Source organism: Cygnus atratus, chromosome 14 (genome assembly GCF_013377495.2).
Source record: "Cygnus atratus isolate AKBS03 ecotype Queensland, Australia chromosome 14, CAtr_DNAZoo_HiC_assembly, whole genome shotgun sequence".
In the NCBI taxonomy this organism is placed as follows: Eukaryota; Metazoa; Chordata; class Aves; order Anseriformes; family Anatidae; genus Cygnus; species Cygnus atratus.
This window is the reverse complement of record NC_066375.1, coordinates 5394931-5415435: the sequence shown is the minus strand read 5'-3', so window position 1 is coordinate 5415435 and position 20505 is coordinate 5394931. Positions and strand designations below refer to the sequence as shown.

General features: G+C 41.0%; 1 protein-coding gene across 1 annotated transcript in view; it reads left to right on the top strand.

Annotated features, from left to right (window-relative positions):
* Window positions 1-20505, top strand: part of ADAMTS2 (ADAM metallopeptidase with thrombospondin type 1 motif 2) — a 179951-nt gene that overhangs the window by 124532 nt on the left and 34914 nt on the right. Inside the window, exons 5-8 of the mRNA XM_035560826.2 lie at window positions 5350-5433; window positions 15938-16094; window positions 16971-17076; window positions 18697-18840. Of these exons, the coding sequence (XP_035416719.1) occupies window positions 5350-5433; window positions 15938-16094; window positions 16971-17076; window positions 18697-18840 (491 nt within the window). The remainder of the gene's footprint in view (window positions 1-5349; window positions 5434-15937; window positions 16095-16970; window positions 17077-18696; window positions 18841-20505) is intronic.

Genomic DNA, 20505 nt, shown 5'->3' with positions numbered 1-20505 from the left:
GAGTTCACCACATTTTTTGTATTGACACCGCATCTTGTGTTAAAATGAGTTAATCTGCTTAATTATTTTATGATACTTCAGTAGATTTTATTAAAGTGACCTTGGGACAGTAATTCAAACAAATGCTAATTCTTTTGGTGCAAATGTAATTTACAGTGTTTGGAGAAACTTCCCAGAGCAGTGGTTTGTGGGCAAAAAATGAGGAGTTCCAAGAGCCCGAGGGAGGAACTGAGAAAAATAAATTAGTCATGAAGTCAGAAAACAAAGTCTATGACCTTTCTAAAACCCATGTAACAGTCAAAGATGAGATAGAGACCTGTAACACGACGCTACCAAGTGTCTTGCCAACACATCTGCTCAGGGGAATGTTTTTCATTTTGATCAGAAGCAGCTAGCTTGGACTTGGTAACATCTACTGACTGTCACCCCCGTGAAGGTAAATCAGCCCTCGGACATGGATTCACATACAAAATGCCAGATTCTTATCTCTGTTTCATAATGCACATTGCCAAGCACTGCTAAAGCTGCCCGTTGCCTATGGTTTTGAGCGGAATAGTAGCTTTCCAAATCTGAGATCACAGTTTGACCTTTAAGTTTCATGTGTGTTGTGTGCTTTCATTATTCTTTTTTCCTTGTGATGCTCAACAAAGATTTGCAGAAGAAAAAAAAAAAAGTTCCTCTCTGAGGAAATGAGGAAATGCCTTGTGGGGACTAAAAAGGGAGACTGGGAGCCCTGGATTTGCCTGATGACTTTCTATGTGACCGTAGTTTATCTACCGGAGGAATTGATGTAGTGTTATTCCTGTGGGATTAAGACGAAGCTTTGGGAATGTTAGAAATGTGAGTTTGGGATCTTCAAAAGCATAAAGGAGGTGATGAAAATAGAAGAGAATAGTGGTGTTTGAAGTGAGAACGCAGAAAAATAAAGTGAGGGGGGGAATGCTTTTGGGAGGGGTCAGATTACAAAATTGTGTGCTCCGTATCCACCATGACATTTCTGGTTCCTAGTCCGTAATTCAAAACAGCCATTCCTTACAGAAATAGACAATCCCTGGATGCCCACCAGGCACCGAGGCTTTGCAGCAGATAATTAAGATCCAGTGAATGAACTGCAGCTCGGGCTGGGCTCGAACAATGGCCTGTCAGGAGCGCTGCCATCCCACGGGGCAGGCGCTGATGCTCTCTGGCTCCTCTGCTATCGCACGTGGTCCCCATGCTGCCCGAGGGCAACTAGCCACAGGTGATGCCCTCAGCAGTGGTTGTGCAAAGATGTTTGGGTGGCCAAAGGGCCGTCTAACTGGGCTGGGTGGATCAGCAACTTGCGGTGGCTGAAAAGCCAGATGCATAAAGTGCAGCTTGTGTCGTGCTCTCCCCAAATGGTCAGATACAGCCTCTGATGGCTGCTGGAGCTGGATCAGACTCATTTGAGGCTGAGGGTAGCCAGTGGTTGTAGCTATCAGATGCCTGTCAGGGGTGTGTGCTTGCGAAGTGGTGCTTACCCAGCCAAACAACACGATGCACGGAGCCATGGGCATGCCTTGGGCCTAATCACCCAGAGTGATTTATCGTTCAGCGGGATGGAGCTGTGTTGCGATGAAGAGGGCTGTTGTTGCACAGCGTATACTAACAAACTTTGCATCTCTGGGAACTCCATCAAACCACCTAAATGAGCGTGCTGATGGCTTGCCGAAATACGCAGATTGTTGCTCTCTTATTGCACCTTGCTTTAATTAGAGATTCAGGGAACCACTGGACATCCCCTAAGTATCCTGCCAGCTGTAGCAGCAGGTAGCGCACTCTGCACCAACACTAGCAAAGCTCGAGGCTCTTTATTGCTATTTGCATTACAGCAATTTTCAAAATTCCCTGTCCGGATTGGGCCCCGTTTTGCTGACTAATAAAAGCTTTGCAGTGCTTCTTTAACAAAGCATGATGCATCTCATGAATTCTTATCTTCACTTTAGTTGTTGGGGGTTATTTTGATGTATTCTGCTTGCTTACTCTGTTGGCTTCAAACTTGCTTAGGGCAGAAGAATGATAAAATAAGCAGAGAGGGAAAGAAGAAAAAATAAATCAAGTCCTTGTTTTCTTAAGTAGCACCAATCTGTGCCAGCCTGGTTTCTAAACAGAAATAGAAATGCATGTTTTGCTTTGACTGAAATATCCCACAAAAATAAACCACGATACTTAGTTGCCCCAAAATAGTTTGTGAACTACAATAGTTTTACAAAAAGTCTCTTTACGGTATTTCATCGTGCTTTGAATTCCTTGAGATTTACCCAGCCTTCTCCATCACCTGGTATAAATGCTGAATCACTGTGGAGATCTAACAAGGTTTAATGCAAAATCTTCACTGCCTTCAGTTCAGGAGCTGGCATTTTGAGATGGTCTCTGTGCACTCTTTCTTCCTGTACAGCAAAACAACTTCAGCCTGCGGTCCTTGCTGATCTAAGAGCAGGAGATCGATTCTGATTCTTCCTTTGTTGATAGAAATCAGGATGTGCTACAGAAGTACATGGTATGGAGTACTGCAAAAGTACTGTGTAATCAGTTTCACGCCTGAGTGTGTTTATTATACAGACACCTGAACATACACGCCTATAGTTTGATTATTCGTGCTTGGAAACAAACACTTCAGCATCTAAAGCAGCAGTTGTGTTGGATAAGAGCCTGGACATTTCAGATTCCACGGGATGGTCGGTCATTTTGGGCCCTGTGCAGCAGGCTGCGTTAGCTAAACTCTGCTTTCCTGTTAAATTGACAGGTGGAAATGCAGGGAGCGTGAGCTAGGGTTGGTGGAGGCCCTTCCAGTGCGTGCACTTTTCATGAATGTTTGCGAGCACAGCATTCGGTCACTCGGATCTCATTCCTTTAATAACTTCCTGAAACAAATAGGTGCAATTTAGGTCATGCTGAAAAAAAAAAAGAAAAGCATCTGTATCAGCATATTATCTATGTGCAATGAGACGCTGCTGGGAAAGCTACAGTTTCGTTTAGAGAAAGGAGCAGAGGGTTCAATTCAGCCGCTGTGTGAAGAGGGCTTGGATTCATCCTTTTTAATGAAACCAAGACCCAAAGTTTTGAATTGACCCACTGTCTCGTAGAAAACCCAGTATCCCAAGAGAACCAAGCAGCTTTTTACAGTGCTTGTGCTTTTATGTTCATTCACAGTTTGTTTGTTAGATGTCATTTGCATGAACAGTCAAACAGTGTTTCGATTCTGTTCCATCAACGTTTTCATGCCAAGTTTCCTTTTGGCACGCAACAGTGATACGGTTGTTCTGTTACTCAACTATTGTTAGAAGAGGCTTAGGTTAAATTCGGGAAGTTAATGAGAGAATGGTGTGCAGCAACTTGGATTATGCGTTATGAACTAATTAAATACCTATTTACATGCTGTGCTTGCTGTCTTCTGTAGCGGAGTTTTTGTGCAGGACTCATTTCACATATAGGTAATTTACGGCGTATTTAAGCCTCGTAGCACTGATGCGTATGCTCTGTTCCCAGTACACAAAGAGCGAGGCAAATTAATATCCCTCCCTCCCTGGACAACAGGCAAGGGGCTTTTTCCTGGTCTTGTAAAGCTTGTAAACCTGTTCACATCTTACCTCTGTATAATCTGTATTCAGTAATGGTCCTCAAAAAATCTTTTAGATACAGAAACATAAAGTTAGTCCTGTAAAATCTTATTTACACATGCAAATACATGATTTCATTTCCAGAGCTATTGTTTACAAAGCAGATCAGCTGCTGCTCACTGCAATGAAAATAGCAGCCCTGAAGCCACTCATAACCCTGGGCTTTTCATCCACCCATCTTCCAGCCAAAGATCTGCTCATGCACCCGTAAGGAGCCCGGGTGCTCAGACATCATGCAGCCATTCCCTGGGTCCCCTGGCAGATGCCCTGCAGGGCGTGAGTCTGCTCCAGGAGCCGCTGGCCAGCCGTGCTGCCTCGTAACCAGCGGTGCGGGACGCTCAGGACTTGAAAACCCGGACTCTTACCAGGGATAAGATTAGGCTCTTATATCCAAAAATACTGATAAAATGAATGAAAATTCATTCATTTAAAATGTCAATGAGGATTGCTGAGTAAAACCTACACTGATGTATTTAGTTTTAATTATTTTTGCAGAGATAAAAGTTGGGCTGTTAGAGCTAGGGCTGATGGAAGAAACAGGGCATTTTTTATTACTATGTTTCTAATGAAAAGTATTCTGAATGTTACTTATTAGCTTGTAGTAAGGAATCTGTTTTGTAGGAATAAATGAAATTTGTGTCCAGCCAGTAAAGTAGTCCAGTTTGGTGCAATCATTACCAAGGGGAAGGTGTTTGTGGAAAGATGCTTGCCCTGCAGGGAATTTCATCTGCCTCTTCGAATTTGTGAAGCTAAACTCCTGCCATTTGGCTGAGCACCTTGGTGCAAATGAGCAGTCTGGTCTCATGCATCCATTCATCACAGAATATCTAAATCAGCCTCTTTAGCAGTTAATATTTGCCTAGCTTGCTTGTAAGGGTGTTTCCTAAGTCATCTTTATACATCCACATTTCATTCTCCACTGTAAATATTTACCATTCTCTTTTCAGTATTTGTAGGCTGATTTGCCTGTGTGCATGTTCAGTTATGTAGCTCTAGCATAAAACAGAAGACAGGTTTTTTTTATTTGCTGGGATTCTTTAGCTTTTGTTCTGCTTGCAAAGTTTAACATTGATTAGTTGTGACATCCAACAAAGGCAGCCCATGTGGCCGACCATGCTTTTGGGGGGAGGTAGATCCCCTTGTCAGAATGGAATTTGATGAGTCCCAGATGGAAGAGTTACGGGGGGCAGCTGAGCCGATCCAGCAAATCACTCTCGGGAGAGAGGCAGCTCCAGGGCCTGGCCCCCTGCTCACTCGCCCCTTTCCCATGCGTGGTGTCACCCAGCAGAGAGCTCTTCTAGATTTCTGTGCCCTGGGCTCAGGTGCACGCAGGTGGGACAGGGCAGGGAGAAGGAAGGAGCTAGGACTCTTCCTTTGGCACCAGGAGCCGGTAGATCACAGGGACAGAGGTACACCAGGCTATGCAGATGTGGAAATCTGCTTAGGTTGGCACTTAAATAGCTGTTATCATGAAGTATTTGATGATGTTGTGTTGATTTTAAATGATTTCCTGAATTATGGCCTGTTCAGAAGCTGCAATGGAGTCTAGAAAAAAAATCCCCTCTCACATCAGTGGAATTTTTCCCTTTCTGTATGTGATCACAAGTGATCTTTGTCTCAATGACAGCACATAAAAGGTGCTGCTTTATCATTGCTTTCAGAGCTACTTGCTGCCAGTACCATGGTTGAAGCTCTGACCACTCTCTTGCAGGTTAACGAAATTTACCACGACGAATCCCTGGGTGCTCACATTAACGTTGTCCTAGTGAGGATAATCCTACTGAGCTACGGCAAGGTAAGTAAGGGTTATGTTAGATGGAGGAGATCAAGGTCTCTGAACTTCATTCTTTTATGAGTGGTGTAGTTACTCGTGACGTGTATCAGGTTTGTGCTTTAGTTTATACACTGTCTTTACAGTCTACAAATATAAAGAACATTTATGTTTATATGTATTTGTCTAGCATTTGAACTTCACGCTGGGAAAATGATTATGATTTCTTCTGGGTTTTCCCTGTGTCATTTTAAGTTGCCACTTAGCTCTGCAAGCCTGTCTTTTCAGACTTGTTTGGAATCCATGAAACATAGTGAGCATTCTGTTTCCTAAGAAAAATGCAAAGTTTCATGGTAGAACAGTACATAACTAACAGCGAACACATGCAAGATCAGTTCTGCAGGATGCTGAGGGCTACGACCTCATTCCAAGAACTCATTTCAGCTTGTGCTTAACATTAGTGGGACTACACATGCTTAAAGTTAAGTGCAAGCTCAGTGGGATAGGGGCCAGAAGGCAAGAGCTTTGCAGATCAAATCTGTAATTAAGAGCTCCAAGTGTTCTCTTGTCTCTTCTAAGGGAGGAGTTACTCCATGGGCAAAATTTGCATAAAGAGGAAAGAAATGCTACATGGTTTTCAAAAATATTAAACTGCTCTGTTCATATGATCTATATTGGCTAAATCAACATCAAATTCTACAGAAACTGGACAATGGAGTTTCAAGTATGTCGATAAATGTTTTATTTAAGGACAGGCAGTTTTAGTGCTCTTTAGTAGAGCAGCATGTCCAGCTGCTCAAAGAAAAGTGTTGTAATCTAATGTCCCTTTCTATGACTGGAGTTGCTGGTATTTGTTGCATGCTCGTGCAATAAACTTGAGGTCCGGAAGACTCCTTGTATGTTCATGCAAGTTGCTGAAATGCTGTTTGGAAAGAGCCAACTCAGTGTCAGTGGTGAGGCTCCTCTGACAGTCACCAGTTTGTCGTGCTTGACGCCAGCTAAAAATTTTTCTCCCAGCTAAAAATTTTTCTCCCTTGGAGCGGGAGCTCCAAGTTCCAGCCCGGACTGGGAACCTGGTGTTGGGATAAGTTGTTCTGTCTGAGCTTCCTCATCTGAGAACTAAACATAACAATCCATCTCTGCTCTTCCTGCAGAGATACAACGATGTAGCTAAGTCTTTTGGCTAAGCTCAGTCAGCTGCATGTCCTAAAATAAAAGGTAAAAGAGGTCACATTTTCTGTTTTGTGATCCAAAGTTTATGGTCTGTCTAGTGACATTAAATGATGAAATAAATTAAATAGTCTTGTGATTGCTGTAATGACAGCAATTTGAGGGATTGCAGATTAACTAATAATTCTCAAAAATATCTCATATTGCAATAGTGGAAGGACCACACGGGCTAGTCACTCTTTGCTGTTCTTATTTCATAAATATTTCATAGTTGTGCATGTCCATCTTTAGCTCAACAAATCTGCACTGGTAGTAGTCTGAACTCAGACAACTTCTGCCACTTTTTCTGATGGAAGACAATAGGTACAATAGACCTCACTTCACCTTGAGAACCTTTATTGTCTTGTGCAGAGTAAAGCATTGTCAATTAATAATTTGAAAGTTACCAATCTCACATTAATCTTCTTCAGAGAGGAGAGCATGGTGGAGCACAGACAACTTCTTGGAGGATATTTGGTCACATTACTAAATAGCAGTTACAGGTTGCTCTGTCTAATCTGCTTGTGGGTGGTCTACTTATGGATTCTAGGTCCATAATCCACAGCGGACAATCTTTTACTTCCAGAGTTATCCTGCTGGCTTCAGCAGGACACAGTATGAAGTATTCTAGTGTCACAAGCTAGCACTAAATAACCACGAAGAGAATTTCTCTTGCATTTCCATATCTGATTCGTATTTAGTCTAAAGGCAATTCATGGCTTTCTGAAAAAAAAAAAAAAAAAAAGTAAAATGAATGTAATAGGTATCATTTCAGAGCTCCTTTGCCTGATGGGCCTGCATGTCCAAGCTGTATAAGAATAAAGCTTTTATATGTTCATATTTCAAAGTTCCTCATTAGAGGACTAGTAACCAAGAGTAGAATACAAGGACATTTCTCTTTGGAGGGCTGAGATTATTTAGCAGTGGAAAGGCAGAGGGAAAAGATGTATAGTTCTTATCTTCTGAACCTTTTCTAAAGAATTAGAATAAAAGCTTCAATATTTTATTGTCCTGCTAAAACACACCAGCACTATCATTTTTCAGGATTGTATATTCTATGTACATAGTAAAAGGAATGGTGAATGTACAAGTTAAGGCAATGCATGCATAAAGCAGCCTCTTTGGCTTCACAATATGGAAATATCATCCCAGTCCTGTTAGAGTAAGCATTTATTTTCAAAGCTTGTCGCTGATATCTTCAGATTCACTTGCTTTATTGTAGGTAATTTATACATATTATCAAGGGTGCCATTTAAATAATCATAATAATTACATTATGGTTCTGTAACTGATGAAGTATGTACCCTCACCGTCAGGTTTCTGACAGCACTCTGAGCTATTGCCAATTCTCAACCCCTAAGCAGCCTTTTACTATATTGTGTGTGCTTTTTTTTTTAAGAGGATTATATTATTTTATACAATATGTCATCTTTTGATAAGAATAATATGGACAATACTTGAGTTGCATAGCAACCAGCTTTTCAGTGATTCTTGCTTGAAGGTACTCCATTCCTTGAAACATACTTTTTAATATCTTCAAGCAAACAGCCATACATTCAAAAAATTCACTAATTTCATTAATTGTATTAATTGCCGTGATAAGTTGAAAAAAAGGATGTTCCCTGGTGATGATGGTGAAGTTACTCCATGGGCAGGTTCACAAGATCTGACACCGTTTTACTGAAGTAATGCTTGGTGCAGGTTATCACCTCTGGACTTAGGCTGAGGCTGTGGCAGGTGGAGACCATTAGCACAGAGCAACGTGCAAAGGCTTTGGGGCAGGTTTCACATCCTGTCCCATCCTTTGCAGGATGCAAAGCCTGCCCCATATCTGTGCTATATTTGGGAGTTACTGTGCATTTTTCTGTGTTTTCTTTACATTGACTTTTTGATGTGATGTGATGCTGCAAATTGAAGAAAAATGAATGAAAATGTGCAAATGCAAAATGAAAAAAAGTGTATTTTTCTTCAAATGGAAGAAGAAGAGCTTGCTTGTTTCTGCCTTCTTGACTTCAGTAGTTACAGATTTTGGAAAATGCAGAATCATTTGAGAAGACTATTATTCAATGATTAAGCAAATTATTCCATTTAGATGTATTTTTGTTATAAGAGCTCTGTCATCCAGCAAGCTCTAGAACACTCAGGGAAATAGCCAAAGCAACCACTATCACCAAGTGCAGAGGAGGTGGCAAGAGATGAGCTGAAAATGGATTTAAAAACCCTGACTGGATATCATAAAATTTGTTTGGAAACATTTAAACCCTAAGCACTGCATAAAATCCTCTCATCGCCTCTTTGAGGTGGATGAATAAAGATTATTATTTCCATTTTACAGCTAAAAAAACAAAGATGCTAAGTGTTATTTTCCAAGGCCACACGGAAGGTCACTGGCAGGCTGGGGATAAGACCTCATAAATTCCTGGCTCCAGCCCCACGCTCTGTCCATCGACAATGGTGACTCTGTGTGCAGATGAACTGCCTTTACACAGCGGCAGAGAAAAGCACACGTTAGTTGTGACGGGTGTAATTAGGACAGTTATTAGTGAAAAAAAAAGTCATGAAGACTTTCACAGGAACTGCATGGATTTCACTAAATGAGCCACCTGAGGATTTATGAGAGTTATTTCTTGGGAAATGTGAACGTGGCCATGCAGGACACCTCTAAACTCTTCTCTGGAGCAACACGCATAGCTCCAGGCACTCATGTTCAGACTGGCATGGGTTGGGATAGGCTGTGGGATGCCATGTCTGCTCTGTGCTCAGCTAGGATGGAAACCAGTTAGCTACAGACCAGTGTTGGCCCCAGAATAAATGGTTGTCCTCTGGCCGTGTATCAACTTGGTCAAACTGAAAAAGGAACCGGACCACCAGGGCAGAGAACCTTTCAAAAAGGTTAGGGGAGAGAAAGAAAAAAGAGTTTTAAAATGGCAATTTGGGAAAAAGGTAATATGAGATGGTTGTCTGCAATCTCACAGGACAGGTCTGTTCAGCTGAGAAGGGTTTGAGTTATTCACACAGCTCCCGCTGCCTTCATTTGAGACAAGGGTTTACCTTCGATCTTTTCACAAAATGGTGTTCTTCATCTCTGCCATCTGACCTTTTCATGTCTAAGCTTGATGCAAGTGGGCAAGATGTTCTTGGCTCAGCCAGTCTGGAAAGCAGCAGTTCGGTCTGAGCCAGGTTTTTCTCTCTGTTTCCCAGAAGGTGGCACAGGTGATACAGCTGAGATGGAAGGGCAAACCAGGTCTCTCCCTTAAATCGGGTGTTTGACCTCCCCATTTTTCAGTTGACCAAGGCTGGAAGGAAAGGCTCAGTGCTCCCCTCATCTCTGCTTCTCTTGAGAAGAGGTGAGGGCTCAGTCTGAGAGCACCTGTGCCTGGCAAGGCAAGGGGTTTGCTAGCTGGAGTCACAAAATAGCTGAGCCTGGAAGCAACCTCAGGGCTTAGTCTAGTCCAACCCCACCCAAAGCAGGGTCGCCCAGAGCAGGTGGCTCATGACGTTGTCCAGTTGGGTTTTGAATATCTCCGAAAACAGACTCTAGAACCTCTGCCAGTGTTTGGCCACTCTTACAGTAAATAATTTTTTTTCTTGCATTTACATGGAATTTGTTGTATTTCAATTTGTGCCCATTTCCTCTTGTCTTTTTTCTGGATACAACCAAGAAGAGCCTGGCTCAGTCTTCTTTATTCCCCTCCCATCAGCTATTTATACACATTGATGAGATTCCCCTGAGCCTTCTCTTTTCTATCCTGTGCTTGTGTTAGAAGCTCACTAATGAGAAATGTTGAGTATCGTAGTTTTTCATGGACATTAGTAGGTGCAGAAGATCCTTAGAAAGAGCCTGCAAAACTGATGCCCGTTTCCCGGTTGAGAATGGTAACTCATTTCTGTGTGTTTTCTTGATTATGAACACTAACTGATTTTGCACAGTCTTAGCTGCAAGGCCAGAACCTACATGTTATTTACCATTTTGGCTGCTGTTCATATTTTTGCACTGTTACTGTATGGCTAGATTAATATGGGGATAAAGATGAGAGAGGATATTGCCCTTCTTATTTTTATCTGTGTGAACTGATGAATTGCCTTACTTAGATACTATACTCACCACTTATAATTTCCCAGTGTGTTTTGTTGGGACCTTGAAGAATGTAGAGCTGGCTGATAGCATAAACAGTACTTTGTATTCCTGATCTGCTTACATTTATACAGAATTAGAGACTGAAAAATGTTTACAAACTGCTGCCATAAGAAAGCTTTACAGATCCTTTGAATGCAAAATGACAGTTTGCTGAATGAGCTATATTCGTTAGTTTGGTTACCATGGACACTAGATAATTCTTTTTATTTATTTTTTGCTTGTCTTGTTCAGTGTTAGAGAAGAATATAAAAGATCTAATCCAATATACAGTGAACAACAGAAGTGCCATGTTTCACAGAGATGTTACAAATTCAAGAAGGGAAAGTCATATGTTAAATTGTCTCCCAAGAATGCTCCAACTTTTGCTACCATAGTTTGGAGTCTAGCACGTTCAGCATATTTCTGCTCCTTCTGGAGCTACTGAAGGGCAGCAGAGCCTTCTCTGTTGGCACTCTTGGAGCACCACCTAATGGATGAGTTAGGGAAGGTGCTTTTCCAGCAATCTGCTGACCTACCTAAAGTCCTTCTGTTCGTATTATCAAGTACCTGCTCATCACCACCGTTGCAAAGTTGTACCCAGTTAGGCCAAATGGCAGATAAATCAAACAGTTGGTTAATGAAAGCTGCCACTGTATGCATGATACCAATGTATTTTTTACATGTACTGGCAAATTGAACGTTCTTGAAAATTTTGGATAGAATATAGACTAAATTTGCAGTTTTCTCCAATGAAAATCTTATATTTGAAATTCTTAAAGAAAAATTATTTGACGTATTTCTTAGTTTCCAAACTATTTCCAAAAGTATTTGAAGGACCTTCCAGTACAGGTTCATAAATGATGTGGTTTTCAGTCTCTCTATAACAGAGAACTGAACATCACCCCAATAACTCCCTGAAAAGCAAGACAGGTATCAAAGAAGGCTCAAAGACATCTGAATCTGTGTAACAATGACCTCAGAATCATTTCTTATTGCCCTGCTTTGCCCCTTTGTACTCATGGTGGTTGCAACTCAGTCCTCTTCTATTTTTGTTTATTTTTTTCTGCTGCTCCACTCTAAAAAGGAAGGAAAGTAGAAGAGATGTGAAGGCAGAATCAGAAAAGAAGGAAGATGGAGGGCATGAGTAGATGTTGGGTTTCTGAGAGCAAGGATCTCAGCTAGATCTCTAGGGCACACTGTCCTCGTAGGCCTCTGGGGTGTCTCCCCGTGTGGGAGCCGTTCTCCCAGCTGAGGCCTTTCCACTTCTCAGCAAACATTTCCATCTGTTTCCATCAGCAGCTCTCTGAAATGCCCGCAGATTTTTTGCTTTTCTTGTTGTGAGAAGAAAAATTTCTCTTTCCACTGGCAGTTTTCCTGCTGATCAGCTGAGTAATGCTCTCCACAGGCCTGCTGTCCTGTTTGGAAAGCGGGCCTTCCCAGCCAGCTGCAGGACTTGCGTGTTCCTGGCAGCGGGGGCCCATTGCTGGCCAACACTAACACCTATACCTCTTCTCCACAGCCAGCCTGCTAGTCCCCAGCCTTTTGCTGTTCACAGTGTGACAGAGAGGGATTTTTGCTTTACTTTCAGTCCTTATTACTGCAGTTCATCTCTTTTCCTCTTTATCCCGTCGCTGTGTCCATTTCATAAGGGGCTGAGGTTTTCTGAGTCTGATGAAAGCTCCCCATTGACTTCCAAGAGAAAATGTTATCAAGTGTTATCTGATATCTCTACAAGAGTAAATTCTTGGACAACATCCTTCCAAAACATATTATATCTGCCCTGTCTAGTAACAAGCTGCGCCTGGTCCCATGATTTCCTAAGCACCTTTCTGGTAGGACAGCAGCATTTATCTTTAAAGGCAGGGCAGCTGAAAAAATGAATGAAAATTCAGTATGAAGACACATCTGGCTCAGGAAATCTCTGATCCAAAGACCACTGGAGAATTGGAGGTTATGTGAGGAAAATGCCATAGTATACATGGGTCCCATAAGTATTGACCTCAGGCATCCTGGTGCCTGCTGTCAGGAGAGGACACCAGCTTACATGGATTTTTGGCTGAACTGGTGCAGTTACTTAGCACAGTGGGGATGAATCAGATCCCAGAGTGGTGGTTCCCTGGCCATGCAATATTCACTGCTCCAGGATCACACCAATTCCAAATGAAACATGACTCAGGACAGAGCTGGGAGGTTCAACTGCAAATGGTGACACTCTGCCTAGCCACTGCCATCAGTTTCTAGTGTTGGATAAAGGGATAATGAACCCTTGTTTCAGCTGAGACTTCTGGAGCATGGGAAGATCTCAGCAATGTGCCAAGGTCACTACTAATACTGCTGGAGCCATTCTGATTTGGAAGTCCTTGACAAATTGCAGAGCATGGGAAATTAGGTGAAAATTTGTTAGGAACCAAGTGGGTTTCTCTTTTCAGGCTGCCACATTACAGTGAAGAAAGATGGATGGTATTAATGCTCAGTGGGCTCACATACTTTTTGTACAGCAGGAAGGAAGTGAGGAAGCCCTCCTCACTGTTGCAGGACCAAGGCTTGCTTTTCATATCTGTAGCACATGGGCACCTGAATGAATTGATTTCCTAATGGATGCCACATTTCCTAGCTTACAGTGAGCAAGGCTCAATTTTATATGTGCAACATTTCTGATTTAAAAATTGTGTCATTGCCAAAAAAGTTGGGCATCAACTGAAACATGTTTTAAAGAATTGCATATTCTGTTTCCCCTCTTAAGCCAGAGGGTTTTGTTTTTCTTCCACTTTCCCTAGTGTGTTGGTTGGAAAAGAAAATCTCAATGCTCCACATTAGCCAGTTGGTTCTCCTTTTGTTCACTTGAAGACAAACTCTAAAATTGCAATTATGATAAATAGGCATTGAGATGCTCTTGGCCTGAACCAGTGGTTTTGCTCTCCAGAGTGGACTTCAGGATACAAAGAAAACAGTTGTCCACTCATTCCAAATGCCAACACCGTGCCCAGCCTGTGGGAGCTGCTGCGTGCGCTGCAGCAGACTGGTCTCTGGCAGGCTCAGCCTTCATCAGAAGAGTGTTGCAAGCTGCTGTGTTAGTTCATGCTAGTCTTCTGCTTTTGTACTGGGGTCCATCAGCAAAGGTTGCTGCTTAGAGGCTAGGGAGGAGATGACTCATGACCAAGGAAAACTATAAACTGGTGGTTATTTGGAAATTACTGCCTTTTTCATATTCTATGCTTGTTTGCTATCACGCAGAGATTTCTTTGTAAATATTGAGATACCCTTAAACAAAGCACATGTTGATAATTTGTGTTTTTTGTTTGCATTCTGATCAGTCTTATAAAATGGAATTACTTTCATTTGGTAGAAGGAGGTCGTTATGAGACAAAGATTTACCATTCACAAAGTAAATGTTTTTTGTGTTATACACGACTTTAAATTTTTCAACTTCATGCTACAAATGTTCTTTGCTTTTTAAATCTCATGGTGAGATTTCTCACCAGGCTTCATGGTGGGACTGATTTCTCTTCTGAAGCTTTGGAGAAAAGAGATCGAGGTGGAGATGATGTAGATAGTTACTTTTTTCTTTTTTTTAAACCAATGATGGATGTTACTAAAGACCTAAACAGTGGTCACACATCGTTTAGCTGAATAGAATTTATGCTTGAAGAGCCAGGATTTTACTTTGTGTTAGTCACTCAAAGTTTGTTCCTGTCTGTTCATATAAATACATGAAGATGCAATAAAGGCACCACAAATGTCCCACCATTTTAGCATGGTTATTAGTTCTATTTCTAAGGGAATTATGGCTGGAAGCAGCATGATCCAGCATGGGATTATATTACCACTTTTTCATTCCAAAGTGGTATCAGAATCCAAACTGTGCCTCTATTTCATTTATTAATTTGTTTTTCTGAACATTTGCAGAATTGTAATATCCCATTTTTGCCAAAATCAGACCTCAGTTTGGCAGGCTTTTCTTTTATCAGTTCCAGTTGTTCTTCCACAACCCTTTGAGGATTTGCTTTTTCATGTAGTCAATACTCTGTGTACTCCATCATGCACTCAATTAGAGGAGATGTCAAATACATCTGTATTTAAACACGAACTATATTACTTCTCTCTTATTTTTGGCCCAGGCTAGGTTTTGCTCTAAATTAAGTATCTGGGAATTATAAATGCTTACAGTACAGTATAGCATCTAAAGTGTAGTGGTTTGTGTTATGATCACAGTGTTGTCATGGTGATATAATTTTTGTAAATGAAAAGCCAGGGTTCACATATGTAGTTCTTAAAAATCCTGGAAGACTTGGGGTGGGTCAATTAGTCATACATTTTACAGCATCCTGCATACAATAAGCTTTTAAAGTCTTAACAATGCACAATATTAAGTAGTGTTAGCTGGGAATTCTTAAGAAAGTAGTATTGAACAAAAAGAAGCAAATATCCTAGTTGAATTTTAAAATACCTTTCTCTTTTTCATTCAAGAGAATTGTCCTTTGCACCCACCTAATGCATGTTAGCTCATTCAAGTCAGCTAAGTCATGCCAGCACAACACTGATGTAACATGCAACTTGGAAGTAGAAGAAAGGTGTACCAGATTGCGAAGATGGGCTACATCCTGAATGATCTTCAAATACAGAATGAGTTAAGAAAACTCATGTTAAAAGGCAGTCTTTGGGCAAGTCCATTTCTCAAAGTAACGATTCAAGTACCGCTGAAGAAACAACCCTGACAGCCCAGTTGCATGGCAAAAGTGGCCAATAACCAGGGCTGGGTGTTTGATAGGCATTGCCCTCCCCGGGCTGGGACAGTCTCTGCTGGCCAAGTGCTGGTGCACTTCCCGCAGGGTATGTGCTCGGTTGGAAACATATCCAGACTGGAGGTGATGGCGCAAGCTAGTGCCAAGATGGCATAGAAATAATAATGCACGGTGCAAAACACAATACTGATTTGTCATTAAAATACCTTTTTTTCCCTCTCGTTATATCTTAAAGCTTATGGATATGTCACAGAAATCATATTCAATCTAACCGTGAACTTTAGCTGTTTTCTTACTCTCTTGATCCAGTAAAATTTGTTTGTGAAGCATAATTGTTTCGTTATTAAGAACAGAGATTTAATGGAAATGGAATATTTGCCCAAGTGCTGGAACAAGTTGGGAAAAAATCACCCAAGTTTAATAAATAGCTATTGCTCTCTTTTCTTCTGGGCTTGTCCAGTCCATGAGTCTGATAGAGATTGGGAACCCTTCTCAAAGCCTGGAGAACGTGTGTCGCTGGGCCTACTTGCAGCAGAAACCGGACACTGGGCATGCAGAATATCACGACCATGCTATCTTTCTCACAAGGCAGGATTTTGGTCCATCTGGCATGCAAGGTAAGATCTGCATCAGGTTTTGTGTTGTAAGTGGCAAGACTTATGAACAGTATTCATTTTTATCACTTTGCAAAGCTAATTGTGCAACGTTTTATCGTGTAGTTTTTGCTTAGTTTTGGTCAACGCTTTCCCCAACTGCTCTACATAGGCTCATTTTCAACTGTAAATGTTTCACTTATTCTATCCTTTCTAACTGATGAGATTATTTATTGGATCGTTTCTTTACTCTCAGTGAAGCCAAACAACTGGGATCCCTATGTAAATATCTGAAAATGCCCAAAGATTAAAGAATAGATTTTGTGTTTAAAAAGTTGTTGCAGCACGGACTGCCAAGAAATGCTGTTACCAAGAGGCCTGGAACAGCAGGGCCCAGTATTGTCCACTTTTTCCTTTCTTTCTGCCTCTTCTGGGATCAGGTTTGTTCACTGGAGGGGATAAATCTCAGTGCTTTCCCATTCCTTTTGGGTTGGCCAGATCTGCTGTCAGCACAGGGCTGGGGCTTTGCTCATGCATTCCCTGAGGGCTGCAACTGCACCGAGCTCATGAGCTGTAACACAGCAGTATGTGGTATCCTTTTCCTCTGCTGCCTTGTGTACTTGGAGAAGACAATTGCAGAATGGTCCTAGATGTGATAACAATCTTCTCAGTGAGCCAGGAATATAGTTTTAATTTGTTCAGCAGGCTGGGTTCATCTGTTTCATAGATGAGGGAGGACAATATTAGTCGTCTGTGAGTAGAGGTCTCTTGTTACCTTTGAAAAGACCACCTCAACCATATTTGTGTCACAAGGGGGAAGACAGATTTTTCCTACAGCTTCTCACCACACGTTGCCTTTCAATACTTGTTCATTTTCTGGAACAATGTCATATCTCACAGGCTATGCGCCAGTCACTGGAATGTGTCATCCTGTTCGAAGTTGCACTCTCAACCATGAAGATGGTTTTTCATCTGCATTTGTGGTTGCTCATGAAACTGGACATGTGTGAGTAGAACTGTGGACATCCCGTGTCATACCTTATAATGTTTTTGGCACTGACAGATATCTATGACATTAGAAAGGTGCACTTTATATTAAGAAATAATATTCAGGGTTAGCCCTGGCTTCAGATTTCAGTTCTCTCAAGACTTTATTTATGATCTTTAGTAAGTTTTATATTTTGGTATTTTCAAATGGAAAAAAAGAACTAATACCCAAATACCTCCCAGAGCTGCTGTGAAACCAGAATGAATGATGTATTACGGTCTCCTGGTGGAAATGTAAAGTATCTGTTATGATGAAATATGAATTTTTTGAGTTAGTGGAATACATGATTCTCAAAAACAATCCGTATTAAATAAGCACATGAGATATGTTACTGTTGGTAAAGGATACAGTACTGTACAGAAACAAGTTGCTAAGCACTGAGGTTGCAACTATTCTTTATGTTTCATATTTTTAAAATGCAATAATATTTTTTATTGATGTGATTGGAACCAATGACCAGGCAGCAGTTGTCAGAGCTTTGGTTTCTCTTAGAGCATTTTTAGTTTCTCTGTCTGCAGAGGACATCCACTGATTTCTGATTTTCTATTTGGTAGAACAGCAGTTCGCAGAAGGCTTTTTCTGAACAGTTTCAATCTATTATATTTTCCCTAAGAAAGCCTGCAGGTCCTTTTCTGTCTGTTGTATCAGAAATTATTGAGGGCTTTAAATGAAAAAATTGCCAAAGTTTATTGAATCTCACTATAAATGTATCTTAATTAGATAGGGACATACAATTGATACCCAGATGGTATTTGATTCCAGAATTTTTGAATTAGGATTATAAAGAGTACACAGTGAGCTTTAGAAGAGAGACCTCTGAAGATTGTTTGTAATCTCTGAAATCGCATTCAGCCCCAATCTGTTAACTCAGTTTCAGTTATGGACAGATAGTGCCCATATTAGTCAAGCAGTGAACACAGAAAAAAAAAAACACAATATAAGATCCTAGCAAAGGGAAGAAGAAAATACATTTATTAGAAAGCTGCTTTTTTTTTTAGTATCTGTAACTGGGGATAATTTTCTTGAAGGCACCCAACACTTTCCAGGCTATTTCACATATAAACAATGTGGAATTGCTAGTGGGCAGTAGCAGCAGCTAGTCTAAACTAGCTTGCAGTGTGGCTTTTTCCCTACTTGGCTACAATTGCAGATTACTTCAAATTAAGCAAATAAGCTTGTTTGTTTGTTAAATTGGAGAAACTTCTGAATAGCTCCAGATAGGGAGTATAAATGAATTTATTTTAATGCTCCTGGAGAGTAGACTAGCTTCTTAATCCAGAAATTGATTCACTTACCCATAGTAGTTCACAAATGTTGATGTGCACAGAAGTCCAAAAAAAGGCATTTTTAGTGTATTTCAAAAGTGTTTGAAGGGGGTCAGTGCTTCTGTGTGGGCTACAGGCTAGCTCTTTCACTTCAGTGTCACCCTGTCATATATCTAATGACTTTGCTCTTGTGGGCAAGGGTTGTGGGATGTAAGAACCTGGCTGCACTGGTGACATTTGGGACGCGAAACCATTTGGTCACTGAGAGTTTGTCTGCAATGTGACTGTGCTTGCTCTCTCCTGTGCGGGACAGTTTAGGCATGGAGCACGATGGCCAAGGAAACAGATGTGGGGATGAAGTCCGCCTGGGGAGCATCATGGCCCCCCTTGTGCAAGCTGCGTTTCATCGCTTCCACTGGTCTCGCTGCAGCCAGCAAGAGCTGAATCGATACCTCCAGTGAGTAGCTGTTAAACAGTCTCTCCTTTGATGAAGAAGCATCTAAGAACGATTCTACACTTAGCATTTATGCTTTATCCTTTTATTAGTTACTCAAATGGGGTTGAATAAAACAAAGAAATTCACCCCTACCCTACTGGGAAACAGATGCTTTCCCATGAATTGCAAATAATAATAATGCAAGTTCTCAATTAGTTTCATTTTCTGAATGTTGATAGTACGTATGCTGTCCTCTCAGTGGGAGACACTGGCACTAATATCCTAACTTTCCTTCCCCCTTCATGTAACCCCTAGCTGGCTTGTATCTTACAGATACCAAATATGGCCCCAAGTGCCACGGGTTGCTTATGGTATCTGTCAATGATAAGATGGTGCTAATTAAAGATGAAATTCTGCCCTTTTAAATTGCTTAGAGATTTTCTTGACTTTAATAGATATCTAAAAAAATAACACGATTCTAGAATTAATTTTTCAGGGGGTTCTTTTCCTTTAAATATCCTAAATGAAAAAGCTATTTGATTCTCCAGTCCTTTTAACAGCTTCATCCAGTTCCCTTGCCTTCTCTTTGGAACTGACCCTTCAGTCCCTAGAATTGCATCCAAGTTCTCCGATAAACTCTGATGTTTATGATCTGGTTTTTGCTTCTTATGGAAAAGAACTTCCCCTTTTTGTTGTGTGCAAGATGTATGGAAAACTTATGGGGAAACTACTAGGACACACAGCAAAAACTGAAAACAAGTAGGAAAAAATGCAGCAAAATGCACATAAGTCAGTCTTTTTGTCAATATTTCTGTTATCTTAGATAATTTAGGTATGGCAATAAAGCAAAGAAGTATTGTGAGAGATGTGTGATTGTTTCAATTAGCAAGATCCTTTAGAGCATTATCCATTAAATAAAAATCATCTGGCCTAGATGGCTGCTTTATATTCTTTTAAGTACAGTTATTTTTAAGTGTCTTATAACAAAGCAGAAGGATGGCTTGCTTTGAAGTAAACCTAACCTCAAAATTCTGCTTCCAGCTATTGGTATCTTCAAGGCAGCCTGAATGATTGCCAGAATAGACTTGGGTATGGTGTCCTCATGTCTGTTAAATAAATTGGAGACATTTCAGAGATACTGCCTACCATGTTGGTCTTGTGAATTAACCAGTGATTATACCATATTAACTATTCAATGATATTCTAATCAGTCCTCTGTTCTCCTTGCACCTTAGTCAAACACAATTCTAGTACGTTACAAGCTATCCTCACCATTTAGGAAAATCTCCCACATTCATCCATTTTCCAAATCTCTCATTTCATTCCATGGAAAGGAAACCTTGTACAGATTATGGATGACAGATTATTTCTCCTGACAGCTATCAGGAGAAACAGAGAGAGGGAGAAATCCTGAGCATGTAATACAGGCTGAAAAGTGCACCTGCTTACAAATGAGTTGCTGCTTCTCAGCAAGGGACAGGAGTATTGCAAGCTTAGGAGTATTCTTGGGTGGTTACCCTGGCTTCTGCTTCCAAAACTTCACTTGAAAAGCAGTTGCAGGTAGTAAGGAATTCCACAAATGGAAAATTAATTAAGCATTCTTTTCTTCTTGGTCTCATGTGGATTGTTCCTTTGATTCGTTTCTCATAGGGAACCTGGAAACTGATAGCAATTTACCTGCAAGCT